This window comes from Melanaphis sacchari, unplaced genomic scaffold, assembly GCF_002803265.2.
Source record: "Melanaphis sacchari strain LSU unplaced genomic scaffold, SCAv2.0 Contig95_pilon_pilon, whole genome shotgun sequence".
Lineage (NCBI taxonomy): Eukaryota > Metazoa > Arthropoda > Insecta > Hemiptera > Aphididae > Melanaphis > Melanaphis sacchari.
Genome location: NW_020271679.1, coordinates 707155 through 722647, shown reverse-complemented (window position 1 = coordinate 722647; position 15493 = coordinate 707155). Strand labels below are relative to the sequence as shown.

The 15493-nt window shown below is 28.7% G+C and overlaps 1 protein-coding gene and 1 long non-coding RNA gene across 2 annotated transcripts in view; one reads left to right on the top strand and one right to left on the bottom strand.

Moving 5' to 3' along the window:
- The window catches only part of LOC112603101, an 80440-nt gene extending 74388 nt beyond the window's left edge, over positions 1–6052 (bottom strand). The window contains exon 1 of the mRNA XM_025351525.1: positions 4806–6052. Coding sequence (XP_025207310.1) covers positions 4806–5376 — 571 coding nt within the window. The 5' untranslated portion in view covers positions 5377–6052. The remainder of the gene's footprint in view (positions 1–4805) is intronic.
- LOC112603103 overlaps positions 1–15493 on the top strand; it is a 28572-nt gene that overhangs the window by 4765 nt on the left and 8314 nt on the right. The gene's annotated exons all lie outside the window — the stretch shown is intronic.

The window sequence follows — 15493 nt, the reverse complement described above, 5'->3', positions numbered from 1 at the left end:
AAACACGGCGACGTTAACGTTGACATTTTGACACTTTCATTTATTTATATATATATACCGCCACCGATATCGGTTCTTTTTAAGAGATAATGGTTGTTATCGCAAAATGCTCAAAGGGGTTCTTTCAAACGTCTTCGATTGCTATTTTATTCCACCCTTTTCGACCCATAATATTAGTTTATAATACACCATATAATGATGTGCAATGTACTTTATATTTGTTGCAATATCAGCAATAACCCAAACGCAATTTAATCCAATAAGAGATGAATTTATAGGTATGTCTATATTTATTTTAATCGAATGACAAAATCAGACGTCACGTCCAATTGATAAAAATTAATAAAAATACACGAATATTTTAATTGTGTTTATATAAAACGAAATATTTAATATTACAAATTACAATATAATACTATAATAGCACCTATGGTCAGTAGTTATTTTAAAAACTTCGCAAAAGTCGAATAGTTATAATATATAATTTGCTTTTTATACCAGAATATGTATAATTACTTAATAAAAATGAGAGATAAATTAAAATTTGTTTATATTATGATTTAGATTTTACACAATATGTATGCTTAATTACTATAATATATATATTTATAGTTCGATAGATATTCCATACATAATACTCAAATTCATTGAGAATAATAAATATTGATGAATTTTATATCAATTTTATCGTATTCTTTGAAAGTAAAACAAATAAACTTTCACAAATTGTTTTTCATGAAGTAAAAATCTAAAAACCCAGCTACATGAGAAGCTTGAGGTCGTTGTATTTTTATTTGACCTAAGTTCATTTTTAGTAGTTTGGCACCATTGTCTATTATAAATTTTATATCTTATATCATTAACTCCAGCGAGTTTATTAAACCCATAAAAATTAAATTACCCATGTAAATTACATCAAATAGTTTTAATGTAAAATTTGTATTATTATAGTATTATTATAGTATTTACAAAATTGATTATTTTCATGAATAACAATTTAAATATGTATATTTTTAAACTTTTAATACTGCATTATTTCAAATTTCAACTACATATCATAAATCATTATAGAAACAACAAGATATTCTATTTAAGTATTAAAATGCTTGTTTTAATTTTTAATATAAGAATAAGATTAAATAGACATTAATAAAGGTTAAGCAATGAATTATTTTTTATAAATATATGTATACACACGTATTTAAGTTCAAGAAGTGTATGCTATATATTAATATAATATTATAATTACACATGGTGTTAATAAAATTTATGAACAGCGTCGTTATAGATTTAATTAAAAGCATGTTTTCAAACAAGCAAAAAATACTAAGTAAATATATTATCTAAATAATAAACATATTTTCACAAACGTGGATTTAGGAGAGTCAACCCTATTATAGATCGTGTCACATTATGATTTATTTTATTACAATATATATATATTATATATATATAGTATATTATAAACTATGTGACATATTTGCGTTTGTTGTCAAAAAAATAAAATACACTTTCTATAAAACTTTGACTAACCGCACACTCACAACCATACAATATTTTATCTAGAAACATATACTCAGTTATAAAAAATAATAACAACATCATAATACGTCATTATTTTCGAGTACACATTATAACGTAAAATAGTCACAACAGCAGCATTAACTGCTACTGCAGTTACAGCTGCTTTTACCCGCACCGCACCAAAAGCGAGCTTGTCTATACATTTACTTCGAATTTGGTGGTTAGATATAATACGCTATTTACGCGTAACACGAACTATTCTTGTTAAATCACAAGTTGTAAATAATAATTTACTTTATAATTATACTATAATCAACTATGTGTAATATAACGACCGCCACCACGATAATAATATATTCACAATCGTCGTAATGCGTAATATATACTATACAATCAAACGAAATTCACTGCCATTTTTAGTTTCTATTAGATGAGACGCCAAATTATGATGCCATAAAGAAGTAAAAAATGTGTAACAGTTACTATGATGTAGGTAGGAACGTGTAGTGTACACATATCGATTTTGACTTCTGGTAACAATGCGACAATAACTGGTGATCACAGCAATTAAGTTACTCTAAAAAATCTAATTAATAGATTACTTATAATAATAATTTTAAACTAAAAATGTTATCATAATTGATGACACGCAAACTGAAATATTACGGTGTGGTTTGATAACACAGTTGGGTCGAGGGTGATTGGATTAAAATGTTCATATCATTCAAAGAAAATCTCTGAATACTACACTAACGACCGCCAGACAAGTATAAGTAGCATATTTATAGTTCGAAAATCGCAATTGCATTCTTGATATCGCACACTACAATTTAGGAACAAAACAGAATCGACATTTTTCAATCGGAACTTTTGGAAATTTTACCGATTTTATTCATTTATTCTCGAAATATTAGGAATTAAATTCAAATTCAAAATTAAAACTGTTGTAAGTATTAGGACGATTTAGTTTTTAGAAGTAATCATTGCGTATACATGTCTTACTTCATAATATTATAGTTAGGTTATAAAGTTTTAAGAATTTTAACTTCGAAGTTCGAAGTAAAATACAAATTAGCTTTAATGATTTGTAATAGTTCTAAAAGGTAATAATTATTTTCGCTTAATACTGAATGCTCTGAATATGTATTACGTTTACAAATAATGCTTTTGAAATTTTGAACCCGTAAAAATATTTTGTCAGTAACTATACATTTTTTTTCGTTCATTCTGTTTGGGCAGTTCGATTCCACATTCCACGCACTGGTGTACAATTACCTTAACTTGAAGTGACCACAAAATTATCCCATTTTATTTATTAAAATATCATATGTCTCCTAAACTTCAAACAACACACTTTTAGTCTCGTTTTTAATAAAATTTTCCATTTTAATCCCATTATTCCCATATTATTTACTTAAAGAAATCTGCGTAAAAATAAAATTAATACATGAAAAATAAACAATATTTTTTTATTTTAAATTATTATTGAAACAAAAGTTAATAACTATAACTTAAAAACAACAATATTTGTTTGATGACGAATAGTTATTGTTAGAAATAAGTATGAAGTATGTCCTTAATTGCGAATTGCACAGTGTAATATTATGATTACCCATAACACGGATAACATTTACCGCATAATATAACAGCAGACGAGCATTATCTTCAAAATATAAAAATTATAACAATTTTTAGAAATTACTTAGTAAAGCCAAAATCATTTTTGTCTCGAGGTTTTTATATATAAATATATAAAGTCACCACAAATTTTAATATAATATTATAATGTGTTAGATGGAAGTCGCCATCACTTAGATCAACGTGTTGCATCGCTCCGAATATTAAATCGAACACGTAATTCCATACGATAATAACATTTATGTACCATTGCGGGCAAAAGCTCTGCGCGAGGCGATGTCATAATTTTATCATCAATATACGTCGTGTATAACATCGTCGTTTGCTATATTCTAGGTAGGTAAGTGAATTGTTCTGTGTGACCCGCAGAAATTACAACGAAAGGAATAATATATATATATATATATTAATGTACAGATTTCGCTACAAAAAAATAGATGGATTTGAAAAACAAAAAAAATTCAAAAACTATTTCGAATTAAAATGTTCTAAATTGCTTTTGCTAGATTTTTTAACAAACGCAGTTTATTCTGTACAGAACACAACATTATCCATCAAATTATGATCATTTGCATGAATACACTTGGTAAGATATTTTCTGAAGTTTTCGAACATTTGTACACAAGTTATCTCATGTGGAACGACATAATGACCGATTGCTTATTTTAAAAAAGTCTACTGTTTCTACTACCTTAGACCAAGACATGATGACAATTGAAACTGCATTGTTTTACCAACACAACTATCACAGGTTTATCCCTCTACTCCATCAGCATCAATGAGTAACACCTAATCCAAATCCATCCATTTGTTATAGTACACTCTGTATAATACCTACACCTATATTTATTATCATCACAAGTCGCGTGATGTAAGTGGATGGTTGGTGTGGGGAGAAAAGGACAAAGGGTTAAAGAAAGGGCGTATGGATACCAAAATGCCGAACCGTGTGTGATAGACGCGACGGTTGTATTATAACACGGATTGGTGAACCATAGAGTGACGCGTGCACGAACCAACGTCAAAGTCCCACGTCCAACTTTCACATGCCAGAACTTTATATGTATAGGTGAGTACTGAGTATGTTTGACGATACCACACATTCAATCCAAATTCATCTCACCCTTATCTCTTACCCCCTTGCTACTATGCACGCACGCACCCACAACGAAGTTTTGTAGTACGTAAGCAAGTACACTCCACCTTCACCCCATTCCGGCAAAGTGTTAGACGTAGCAACGACTACAAAAACATGTATGGCATGTCGACCCCACCCCAATTCACCCCGATCAAGAATCTATAATAATATATTAGTACGTTAGCTTGATGATTGCGGCGGCCGTATATACATATAGTAATAATAATAATATGTAACGTTAGAATTATTATACAAAAAAAAAAAAAAAACGTAGAAAGTGTATATTATTCAGGATTTGAGTAGGGAAAAAATTAAAAGGATGATACAAAAGTGTAAAAACAATATGCTTACCCAAAGATTTGTGTGTCTTAAATTAATTAAGATATAATATTAGGATGACACACTAAAATATATTTTTTTTAAAGATCGACTTCATCACCCCTACGACTCGAACACTTAAAACCCTTATGATATTATAGTATACTATAACAAAGATCGCACTTACTTGCTGATGGTGCCGGCATGCCCATGCCGACATTACCGGAACGTTGCTGCTGTTGCTGTTGCCTTTGCCGCTGTTGTAGCTGTTGTTGGTGCTGCTGCGGTTGTTGTTGCTGCTGCTGCTGCTGCTGCTGATGTGGCAATGACTGGGACAAGGACCTTCCACCGCCGGTATTGCCACTGGTGTACAAAGGCGTCGGTGGCTGTTGTCGGTAAAAGGAAGGCTGTGATTGTGACTGTTGCTGTAGTCTACTCTGTGGCTGCTGCTGCTGCTGCGACGGTTGTCTCGGAAGTTGCTGTTGCTGCAGTGACTGCTGCGGATACCCACCACCACCGGCCAAACTACGTTGTTGCTGCGACGACTGCTGGTTCATGCCGTACTGCCTAGTCGCGGTAGACGCACCTCCACCGGGTCGTCCGCCACCAAAGTCTTGCTGCTGCTGGTATTGCTGCTGCTGGTGCTGTTGCTGACGGTGGACTGCGCTCTGCGGCTGCTGCTGCGAATCGGTGCCCGTGACCATATCATCACCCGCCGCCATCAGGCTGTTGATCATCTTACTGGCAAAGTTGAACATTTTTGCCGTGTGCGGCGGCGGCGGCAATGGCAATGACTCTTTCGTACAACGTGGCGGTTACTACCGCCAATGGCGGTGCCACCGCCGCACGCTCACAAGTTCGTACCTCGTTGTGGTCGTAGTCTTTCGTTGTCACGGATGCTTGTGGTATGCGAGATGTACTGGTGGTGAGATGACGAAATGGCTTGTTTAACGTGGTTATAAGACGACCGTGATTACGTAACGCGTAAAGACGAATTTAATGGAAAATCGCAAGGGAATGCGTGAGATGATAATGATATATAACACACTTGCAATTAACGTAGTTTTGCAGAGCGACAATCAGCCGGTAAGTATAATTACGTATGCCGGCAATAGTAATAATAATAATAATAATAATAATAAAAATTACTGTATACACGTTTTGGTAATCGTCAGAGTGACCGTTATCGTTATCGTTATACGGTCGGTGGCGATCGAGTGTTGAAAGAACGACGGGCGCGTACACCCCGAACGACCGATCGTACACACGAGCGTACACACCCCTAACAAACACACAAGCGCGGCAACGGGGGCGCGGCGTGAATGACGTCGACCAAGTTCGGCTTTGGTCGGCGGCGGAGGCGTTCGGCGGCGGTCGGTCTGCGCCGTCGGCGTGTCAAGACAACCGTCAAAACCTACCCTTTGGTACTGACGGCGGCGGAAGCGGCGGCAGCGTCAAGCGGCAGCGCTCGCGGTCTCCGAGTCGTACCCACCCCGCACCACGCGAGGCCGTTCCGCCACCAACGTCGTCTACATCGCCGCCTTCGCCGCATTACACGGCATGCCGCGCGCGCGCCTGACCGTCTGACCGCCACCGCCGACAATCGATACCACCTCCGCCCTCGTCACCGCATTATACTCCTCCGCCTAAAAACAAAACAAAAAAAAAACCATCCCTCTACAGACGACTATAGTGAGTGGGCGGCGGGTGTCGAGTGGGTGTGTGGATGTGAATGTATTCTCGGTATATAATATTGTACGCGACGGCGTTAAGGGTATGATCGCGTGGTTATTACCACGCCGTCGAATCCATATCATCTGCACCACGGGAAATAAGGACGGTAAAATACTCTCCGTGGAAATTAAAGGAAAAATTATGAAATATAGTGATAATATTTAAACAATGATATTAATGATATTATATCGAATTGTTTCATAATACTAAAAGTTTCAGAATTTTTTTTTTTTTTTTATGTATACCTACTAAACTTTTTTTCACGTGCATATCACATATTATATTTTGAAATTAGAATTACATCTTGCTTCAGCATGGCAAACAAAAAATAAAATAATATTAACATTATTTGTGTTTAAAAAAATGTTATTGGATGAAATAACTGTTAAACTATGTGTTTTCCCTATTTATATTAGTTGGGTTCATTAAACATCAACTAAAATAATATCTACACACCGACTACATTTGTGAATATATGATACTTAAATTAGTCGGTGTTGTACGTCCATTCAAATACATAGGTTAGGTGTAGTAAAATTGTTATAGTTGTTGGTTTTATTATTTATTTTTTTTTTTTAAATAAATTTCAATTACAAAAATAAGTTAATCTCATTTTAATAAACATAATTTAAATTTTTCTTTATTATTTATGTGTTATATGTTACCAAATTCTTAATTATTATTTTAATAAATATATATTATTATACATTTTTCAATTAGTTATTGTAAATTTTTATTGTTTATTTAAGAAATGATGCATATTTTAGGGCATATTTGTTGATTTTTTTAGGAACAAATACATATAACAAAGATTTTTAAAGCATAAATTCATTAGTGTTTTATATTATAAAAATAATGTAGCGCAGATAAATTGTTTTTAATGAGAAACAATTCTTACGTTAATGAAAAAATGATGAAAAATTTTTAACTATTAATAAGTACATAAACGTAAGCTATACAGTGGCTGCAGGAAGGAAGAGAGGTGAAATATATCTGAGACGTAAAACTGCTTAATAAATAACATTACCGCCGTAATACTATACAGTATTTGTTTTAAAAAAAAGGCACTCTATAATTTAAACCGTATATATACTATTTAATCATTTCATCATAAAAGTCGCACGCTTTATCAATACCAATAGTCTTAAAAATAAATTAAAATGAATTGTTTTTACATTTACATCCCTTTTTTATTTTGAATAGTGTTTTTGTTTTTATAAAACGTTTTTAAAAAAAAAACTTATCAAAGAATATAAATCAAAATTCATTGTTATCATCAATCATAACACGACACACGTGTACGAGTAAAAAAAGAAGGAAGCGTCGTTCTGATGTGTTAAATTTGAATTCAATGATTAATCGTTCCGCCGAAATTTAATTTAGAACGAAAGCGGTCAGCCTCCCTTTCTAAGAATATTTTATAATTTATTTGTGTTACTATTAAAGAACTATAATAGTACTCACTTATAAGTTATAAGTAATATTTTATTTTTCTATTAGTAATAAATTAGCCTAATTCAACTTTTATCAAAAACATCGCGTACCTATACCTATAATATTAATAGTTATTATAATCTAATTGGTATTGTAATTAATTTAACTCAATATCGGCGAGTAAAGTAAAATTATGTAAATAAGTTTGCATACTTATACGATTTAAATGGCAATGAAAATTGCATTATGTATTATAATTTTCTATATGCCTATTAATGACAATAAAGTTCATATCCAATGACCAGACGATTGATAATTTTTGAATAATAACAAAATAACTAAAATCATTGAAAAACCATTTGTTAATTTTCTTTAAAGTATCCAATTTTGTCAAATATAAAACATAATGTTAAAAAAAACACAGATATTTTCAATTTTTTTCTTAATTTTCTGAATGAACAACTTATAAAACCCTTATATTATAATTTCAAGCTGTATACTTTAAAAAATAATATAATTACATGGAATTAAAAAACCTATATATTTTAAATGTTTAGTAATAGAGGTGAAATACCATGCCTAAAAAATTCTAACATGGGTATTTGATGAAAAATTAATGTACCTATCTAAGATTACTTATTTTTAAATAACAACAAATTAATAAAATCGATTTTGTCAAAAACTGTAGGTATTGTGTAAATATTCCTGTTTTTCCGTATTTCTTTTTAAGTGTTTCTTATTTATTTTATTAATTATTGTGTACTTTTACTTAAGTGCCGAGATCCAATTTCCTACCAAACTTTAAAAGTTTAAAGTGGAAGTATTTTTTCTGCTTCAAATTACCATGACAACCACAAAAAAAAATGTTAAACCATAGTTTCATCTTTCTAGCACCTATACGTATACTCATTACTCCGTTCAGAATATAAAATGTAATTAAAAACCAAAATAATAACTTTTAATTTTACTTGAATTTAAATAGCATATTTTATTTTTAGCTGAAACGTGTCAACCGTTCATTTATTGAATAGAATATGATCAATTATTCTAAAAATAATAATTAATTTATTAATTATGACTGTAACATAGTATTACCGTTGATTATAAATGGTATATAAGTGTTATATAAATATTTATAAATAATTATTATCCTATGTAATATTCGATATATACTATCCTATGATTTAATATAGCAAGTCTATAAATTTTAATCAATATATTTAATTAATCAATTAAAACGCAATAAAATAATAAAGAAAGTTAATAAAGAAGCTTTTCAAGTATTATTTATTGTAATTAATATAACTTATCAAATATTACTATTTTCTAATTAGCATATTAACTACTCATTGATTTTGTTAATGTATTTTTTTATTGTGAATTTAAATTAACAAAATATCTTATGATAATGCATGTATATACAAATATCATAACGATACATTATACATATATTATAGGCGCACTATGATTAAGACTTAGAGGGCATAAGGCTCTCCCCTAGACATTTTAATATCACTTCTTATTTAATATATTGGATAATAATAATCACAAAAAATATTTTCTTCAATGAAACAAAATATCGGATAAGAAAAATTATTTTTCAAGACTGTTTCTCAAATTCGACGTTATTCAATACTTTTTTGATAATATACACCAACGTACGCATTAAAAAATAGCAGATTATTGAAATCAAATATAATTTAAAAGTGAGCACTACTCTGCTGTACAAAAAGTTTTAAATAAGTCAGTATAATGAATATTTTAAGTTTAAATTGAATGATATTTCATTGTATACGAAAAACGATTCTGATCGAAAACGGTCCATTAGCCTAAATAACTATAAATACATATTTCATAATATTATGTATTTTAATATTAATATAAATTTTCACGAATTACCTACAGGTATAACAATTACTAAGATTGTACATTAAGAATACTCGTATATACTACTTTATCTTTTTATCTAACACTGTCTACCTGAAATATGATTAAGTGTCTTTTATGACACCAGTACAAGGCTTATGATTACGCATTCACCAATTATTTTTTTTTTAAAACTGAAACAGTTAATAACACAATTTTTACATGGATGGCATTTATAGGGTTTTAGCTAAGGCGTGGTTGCTTGTCAAAAAAAAAACTTAAGTCTTATAAGTCTTAGAGGATCAAAAATGTAATTTGAACTAAGTTAAATTGACACAATACCTAGTTTACTTTGGTATTTACCAAATACCATTTGATTTATTATATTTCTGTTAAATTTATTTTTAAACATTTATCCAAGTCCCACACATTTCCCTCAAGCTTAAATTTAATGATTTAAACTATTTTTATGGCACATTTTATTGATGCATTGTTATTATGACTCAAAATTACCTCGATAGTGGGCGTAGCCGTGTAAAAATTATCGCCCTACACACCCATCTACAATGAAATAAATTACAACATAAAATAAAATAAAAGTACTAGCTAAAATCGAAAATAAAATAACCACTAATGAATGAAACTATGAATAAGACAATGTCGCATTAAGAGAATATTAGTACACTTTATATGTTGTTTTCCCTTTTTGACTTACTCACAGAATGGCAAATTTCCATTCAGATAAACAAAATTTGTTATAACATTAATGTGCGAATGAATTGAGAATTGACCTATAATCAAACCTAAGAAAATTATGAGTTTATACGTTGGCTATTTTACAATATTTAATTGTCATAATGAACTATTTTTGCCAAAAATATATCATAAATTATAACTACTACATAATATTATTATCGTTAATAACTTATAAGTTGATACTTACCGATGTAAGTACATTATTAAAACGGTATGAATAAAATTATGATCTAATATAAATAACTTAAAAATTGTATGAATGTTTTGAAAATTGTATTATGCATAGAAAATAATAATTAACATAAAAGTGAGAAGTTTAAAATCTCTTAGTTAATATTTTTTGATGTACCTAAAACAAAAAACTAAAATCGTAGAAAGAAAAACAATCATTTCATCATTTTTTTAAATTTATAATTTCGTTAAAATTTTAACTTAAAATGTCTATAAACAAAATTAAGATCTACAACACATGATGAACCTAATATTAATGTAATATATGTTCAATAATTTTAACCAAATATAGCGTTTTTATCAATATTAGTTATAGAAAAAAACTAAAAATATTCAGCAATTTCAAATGATGGTATAATTAAAATTAGTCTAAATATTTTAATACTATATAATGGAATAAAATAACAATAGAATGTTTTAAGTTTTTATGAATAATATTTTTTTATTTAAAATAAAACTAAAATTTTTATATTTATTTTAAATATCCAATGTCATAGAAAATTAAACTTTAAACGCTCATAAAAAATATAAGTGGTTTTACACTTTTACCCATAATTTTTTTTAAATTTTTATTAAAAAAATATCAAAAGTTTACAAGGAATCTTGCATAAAATTTTATATCAAAATTAAAGTTTTATAAATTTTTAACTATTACAAAATAATTTATAGATTTTGTGTTTATTATAAAGTTCAAAATTTAACTTAAAAGTGATTTAAGCGCTCATAAAAAACGAGAACTATGTATTTTCGTAATTTATTCATTTGTTTACTAATCACTAAATGACATAATTGTAAGTAACTTTGTATTCAATTTTCATCAGAAATCTTTAAAAACATCAATCAAAAAAATAAGAAAATTTTAAACGTTCGTATATAGCTCAAAAAGAGCTGAAATACATATTATATACAAAATAGAAACCATATCAAATTTTGATGAATATATATAACATAATAATATTAAAATATGCAAAATGCTTAATAAATATTAGTTCATCCTACCAATAAGTTATATCTATATACAGTTATGCTTTAAATTAAATAACTATTAAGCTATGCTAATCTACAGATACTATACCATAATATCATAAAGCTAGAGAGATTGTATGTTTGAATGCTCTAATCTCAAAAACTACAGAACCGATTTCAATATATGAGATTCAAATAATGTTTTAACTTTTAATTTTGTTCTTTCAAACCCTATAGATTTGTATAGAAAGGATTACGAAAATCGAATATTTTTTTGTTATTATAGATTTAAGGTTTCCATTGATTATATTGTAAATATTACAAAAAAAAAAATAGTATAGGTTATCAATATCCACCATCATATGTACTGCCATGAGATTTTTTTTTAAGTAAAAATAAATTAATATTTAATTTTTTTTTTTTTTTATAATTCAAATTTAAAACTAAAAGCAATATCCATATATTTATAGTGTAGAGACTCAAAAAATACAAATTTTGAAAATTATTCTCAGAAATATTAGGAAAGTTCAAATAATTAATTGAAGTACATTCGAAAATTTACCAAGTGATATATGTGATCCACCACGATCGAATTATTCATTTCGAACGAATTAGTTACAAAATGAAACGAATAAATCCCAATTCCTTCTCTTACATAATGTCGTTAAAAGGCGTACCTTCCTTGATGTTTACAAATAAACCTACACGAATACCCGATTTCTTCCCGAAATAAATTACGATAACGATAACACAATAACAATACAGTTATTACATTATTTATACCGTATATATATATTTAAATAATCGTACATTGTATTTCAGACCATCTAGAACAAAGATCAGAATCCTTTTCGTAGAAAAAGCCATTTTTTAAAAAGTTACTAAGCCATGATATCCAGAGAGCCGCACAGATTTAAACGACTTTTTTTTTTTAGTCATAGTTTTATTATTATTACTTTATTCAGAAATATTATCATTTACTACTATAATAACCTATAATATAATTTATATTGATACATTTTCCAAAGATCCACAGATTGCATATTAAGGAGCCGCAGGTTCCCGACCCCTGATCTAGAACGTTTATCAGGTTAGATTTTAACATGTAATTTTGAACGAAAAAGGACGAAACTTACTGCGAGCAATGGTTACAAGTTCTATTTTCAAAATGTGCTTATTCGATGCTTTATGATAAATGTATAGAGTCCTACATAGAATTTTTTAAAGCACCATTTAAAAAATATGAGAAGAGAAACGTATATCAGTCATCACATAATATTTTTTTTCTAATTTTTAACCGGCAATTATTCAAACTGTGACAACTGTGTAGTCCCAAAGCATAATACAAGGATATCAATTTTACTTAACTCATATGAGATGAATAACCAATCACGGTCGAATTAGTCCATAAAGCAAAGTAGGAACATCGATCGTAACATCTTTATCATTGTCATTTAAAGCGTTAAGTACATAATAATATATTATATGCGCATATGGCGTAAATTCCACATTTATTAATTTACTATCACCTGGAATGTCCTTGTTCGCCTTATATAGGTACCTAAGTCGTTTTCATCAAATTATGTACAATTCAGTAGCGTAATAAAAACTTTTCCAAAAAAAGGGTCCATACTTTATTTAATGCGCTAGGCGCTGCAAAATATTTTCATAGTTATACTATAATTTTTATCATTATAATGTAACTATCAAAAAATCTTTATTAGTTAATCATTTATCCATATTATATTTTAGATTAAATACATTATTTTATACGATCTGTGGGTAAGAGACTCTGGACTCAATAACCTCCCTGATTGCGCTACTAATATAACAAAATTCGTTTACATTGTTTTATTAAACACAACATTATAACTACCTACAATAAAATTATAAAAACATACCTAGTTTCGTTTTTGAAAGTTTGCTTACATCAGAGTAATAATAAAAATAATAATGTAATTTTGTTTTATATTCAATAAACTTAATGGTGAAAATGTGAAATACCTCCAAGATACTTCTTAAATACAAATATTCCTTGTATTAATTAACAGGAGTGTGTAATTGCTTAAACCTCTACAGTTAATAATAGTGCAATAAGAAAGAATATCATAGCTAATGTAAGGGCCGGGTGTGTAAAGTAATAATACGCGTACTCGGACACCAACTTAAATGTATGCCTATACTAACACCCAAATCTCAAAAATATGGAAAACTAACTGGGTGTGTAGTGGTGTAATAGCTTGAACAGTAGTGGTCGAGATTGCCGGACAAATACTGTCGAACTACGTCATGCATGTTCTGTAATATATGTGTATAAAGTGTGTATGAGAGTGTATATTGATGTGTACACGATTAAAAATAATAAAAGATAACTCAAAGAACGGTAATGGTAACTATTGGTAGCTATATTAAGTGGTACATAATACACAAGTATAATATTAAGGGATGAAACCCAAAAGCTCAAATCATTGATTTTTTTCAATAGACCAAAAGCGCAAATTTATCTTACGCTTTTATACCTTAATAATGAGATAAGAGCGCAAAAATAAATATTTTACTCATTATACTATAAGTTTCATTTTAAAATTGTTAATTATTATATTAAATTATTAATTTTAATTAAATGTATAGTATTTTAATTAATTCAGAAATACATTAACAGTGATCGAGTTCAGTTGAAGTTTAGTATTATCGTATCGTATTTTATCGTAACGAATTACGGTGAAGGTTCTTATGAGTCTTGGTATGAGAATATGCTGATGATTACCTCCATGACATTTAAGTTCAGTAAAAACGAATCACCTTCTAATCAGAGAGATAATATATGAGAAAAATAATTAAAATAAGGTTAACAACCTTCAAACAAAAAAATCCTACGCGTTTCAGAAATTGCGTACTCTATGAAACACCCTTTATAATAAATTAATAGACGAAAAATAAAAATAAATATAAAATATAATTCAGAATATGAATATATAATAATTATTTTAATAATATAATATAGTGGAAATTAGTACACACTCAACGAAAATGTAATAACTTGCCTTTATGGCTCGCAATTATAGTAAAATAAATTATTGTAAAACCTTTACTATTTGAGTAAAAATAAAGTATTAATTTTGGCATAATATGCCGATATTGACGCTAAAACGTATAGTACAAGACGAGATCACGGCGGCCGTGTTAATTAATATTCGTGTAGCTGACGACACGGCGGCATACGATAACGCGCTATTTATATACCAATTACATAATTATTATAATTCAAATAGGAAATAATAACTACGAAAATAAAATATTACAAATAAATGAATATCTATGTATATGAAACCAGCTGTCCCTCCATGTATATGGTGTACATTTACCTACTTATAATTATTTACAAATATTGCCGTAGCGACGATAGTCAATAAAAAAGAATTAATTTCTAAAAAAATGTTTAATTATTGTTTAAGAAAATTTAACACAACGTAACTAAAGATGATTGTTCTCAATAAATATCACACCTTTAATAAATAATATTAATAAACGGCAATATTACATAAATAAAGTCTTTAATTGTGTTGTCTTTAAGGTCATTTTAACAGCCTGCTGTTTAATGAAAAAAAAAAGGATGTGTAATTTCGCATTATCAGAAACTATAGAATATATTTTCATTATATTGACTTCAGATTAACACTTAGTTTTCAGTATCAGAGAGAAAAGACCAGAGAGTGTTCCTTCTGAGTCTACGAGTTGTGATAAATTATTTGCTAATAAAATGTATACTTTTGATCTTTTTATTCCTTGTTTTTATACTCGGATAATTTGTATGTTCGATTAATAGTATTTTATTATTTACATAATTATTCCTACAGATATTTTAATTAATGTTTTAATCTTTTTGAC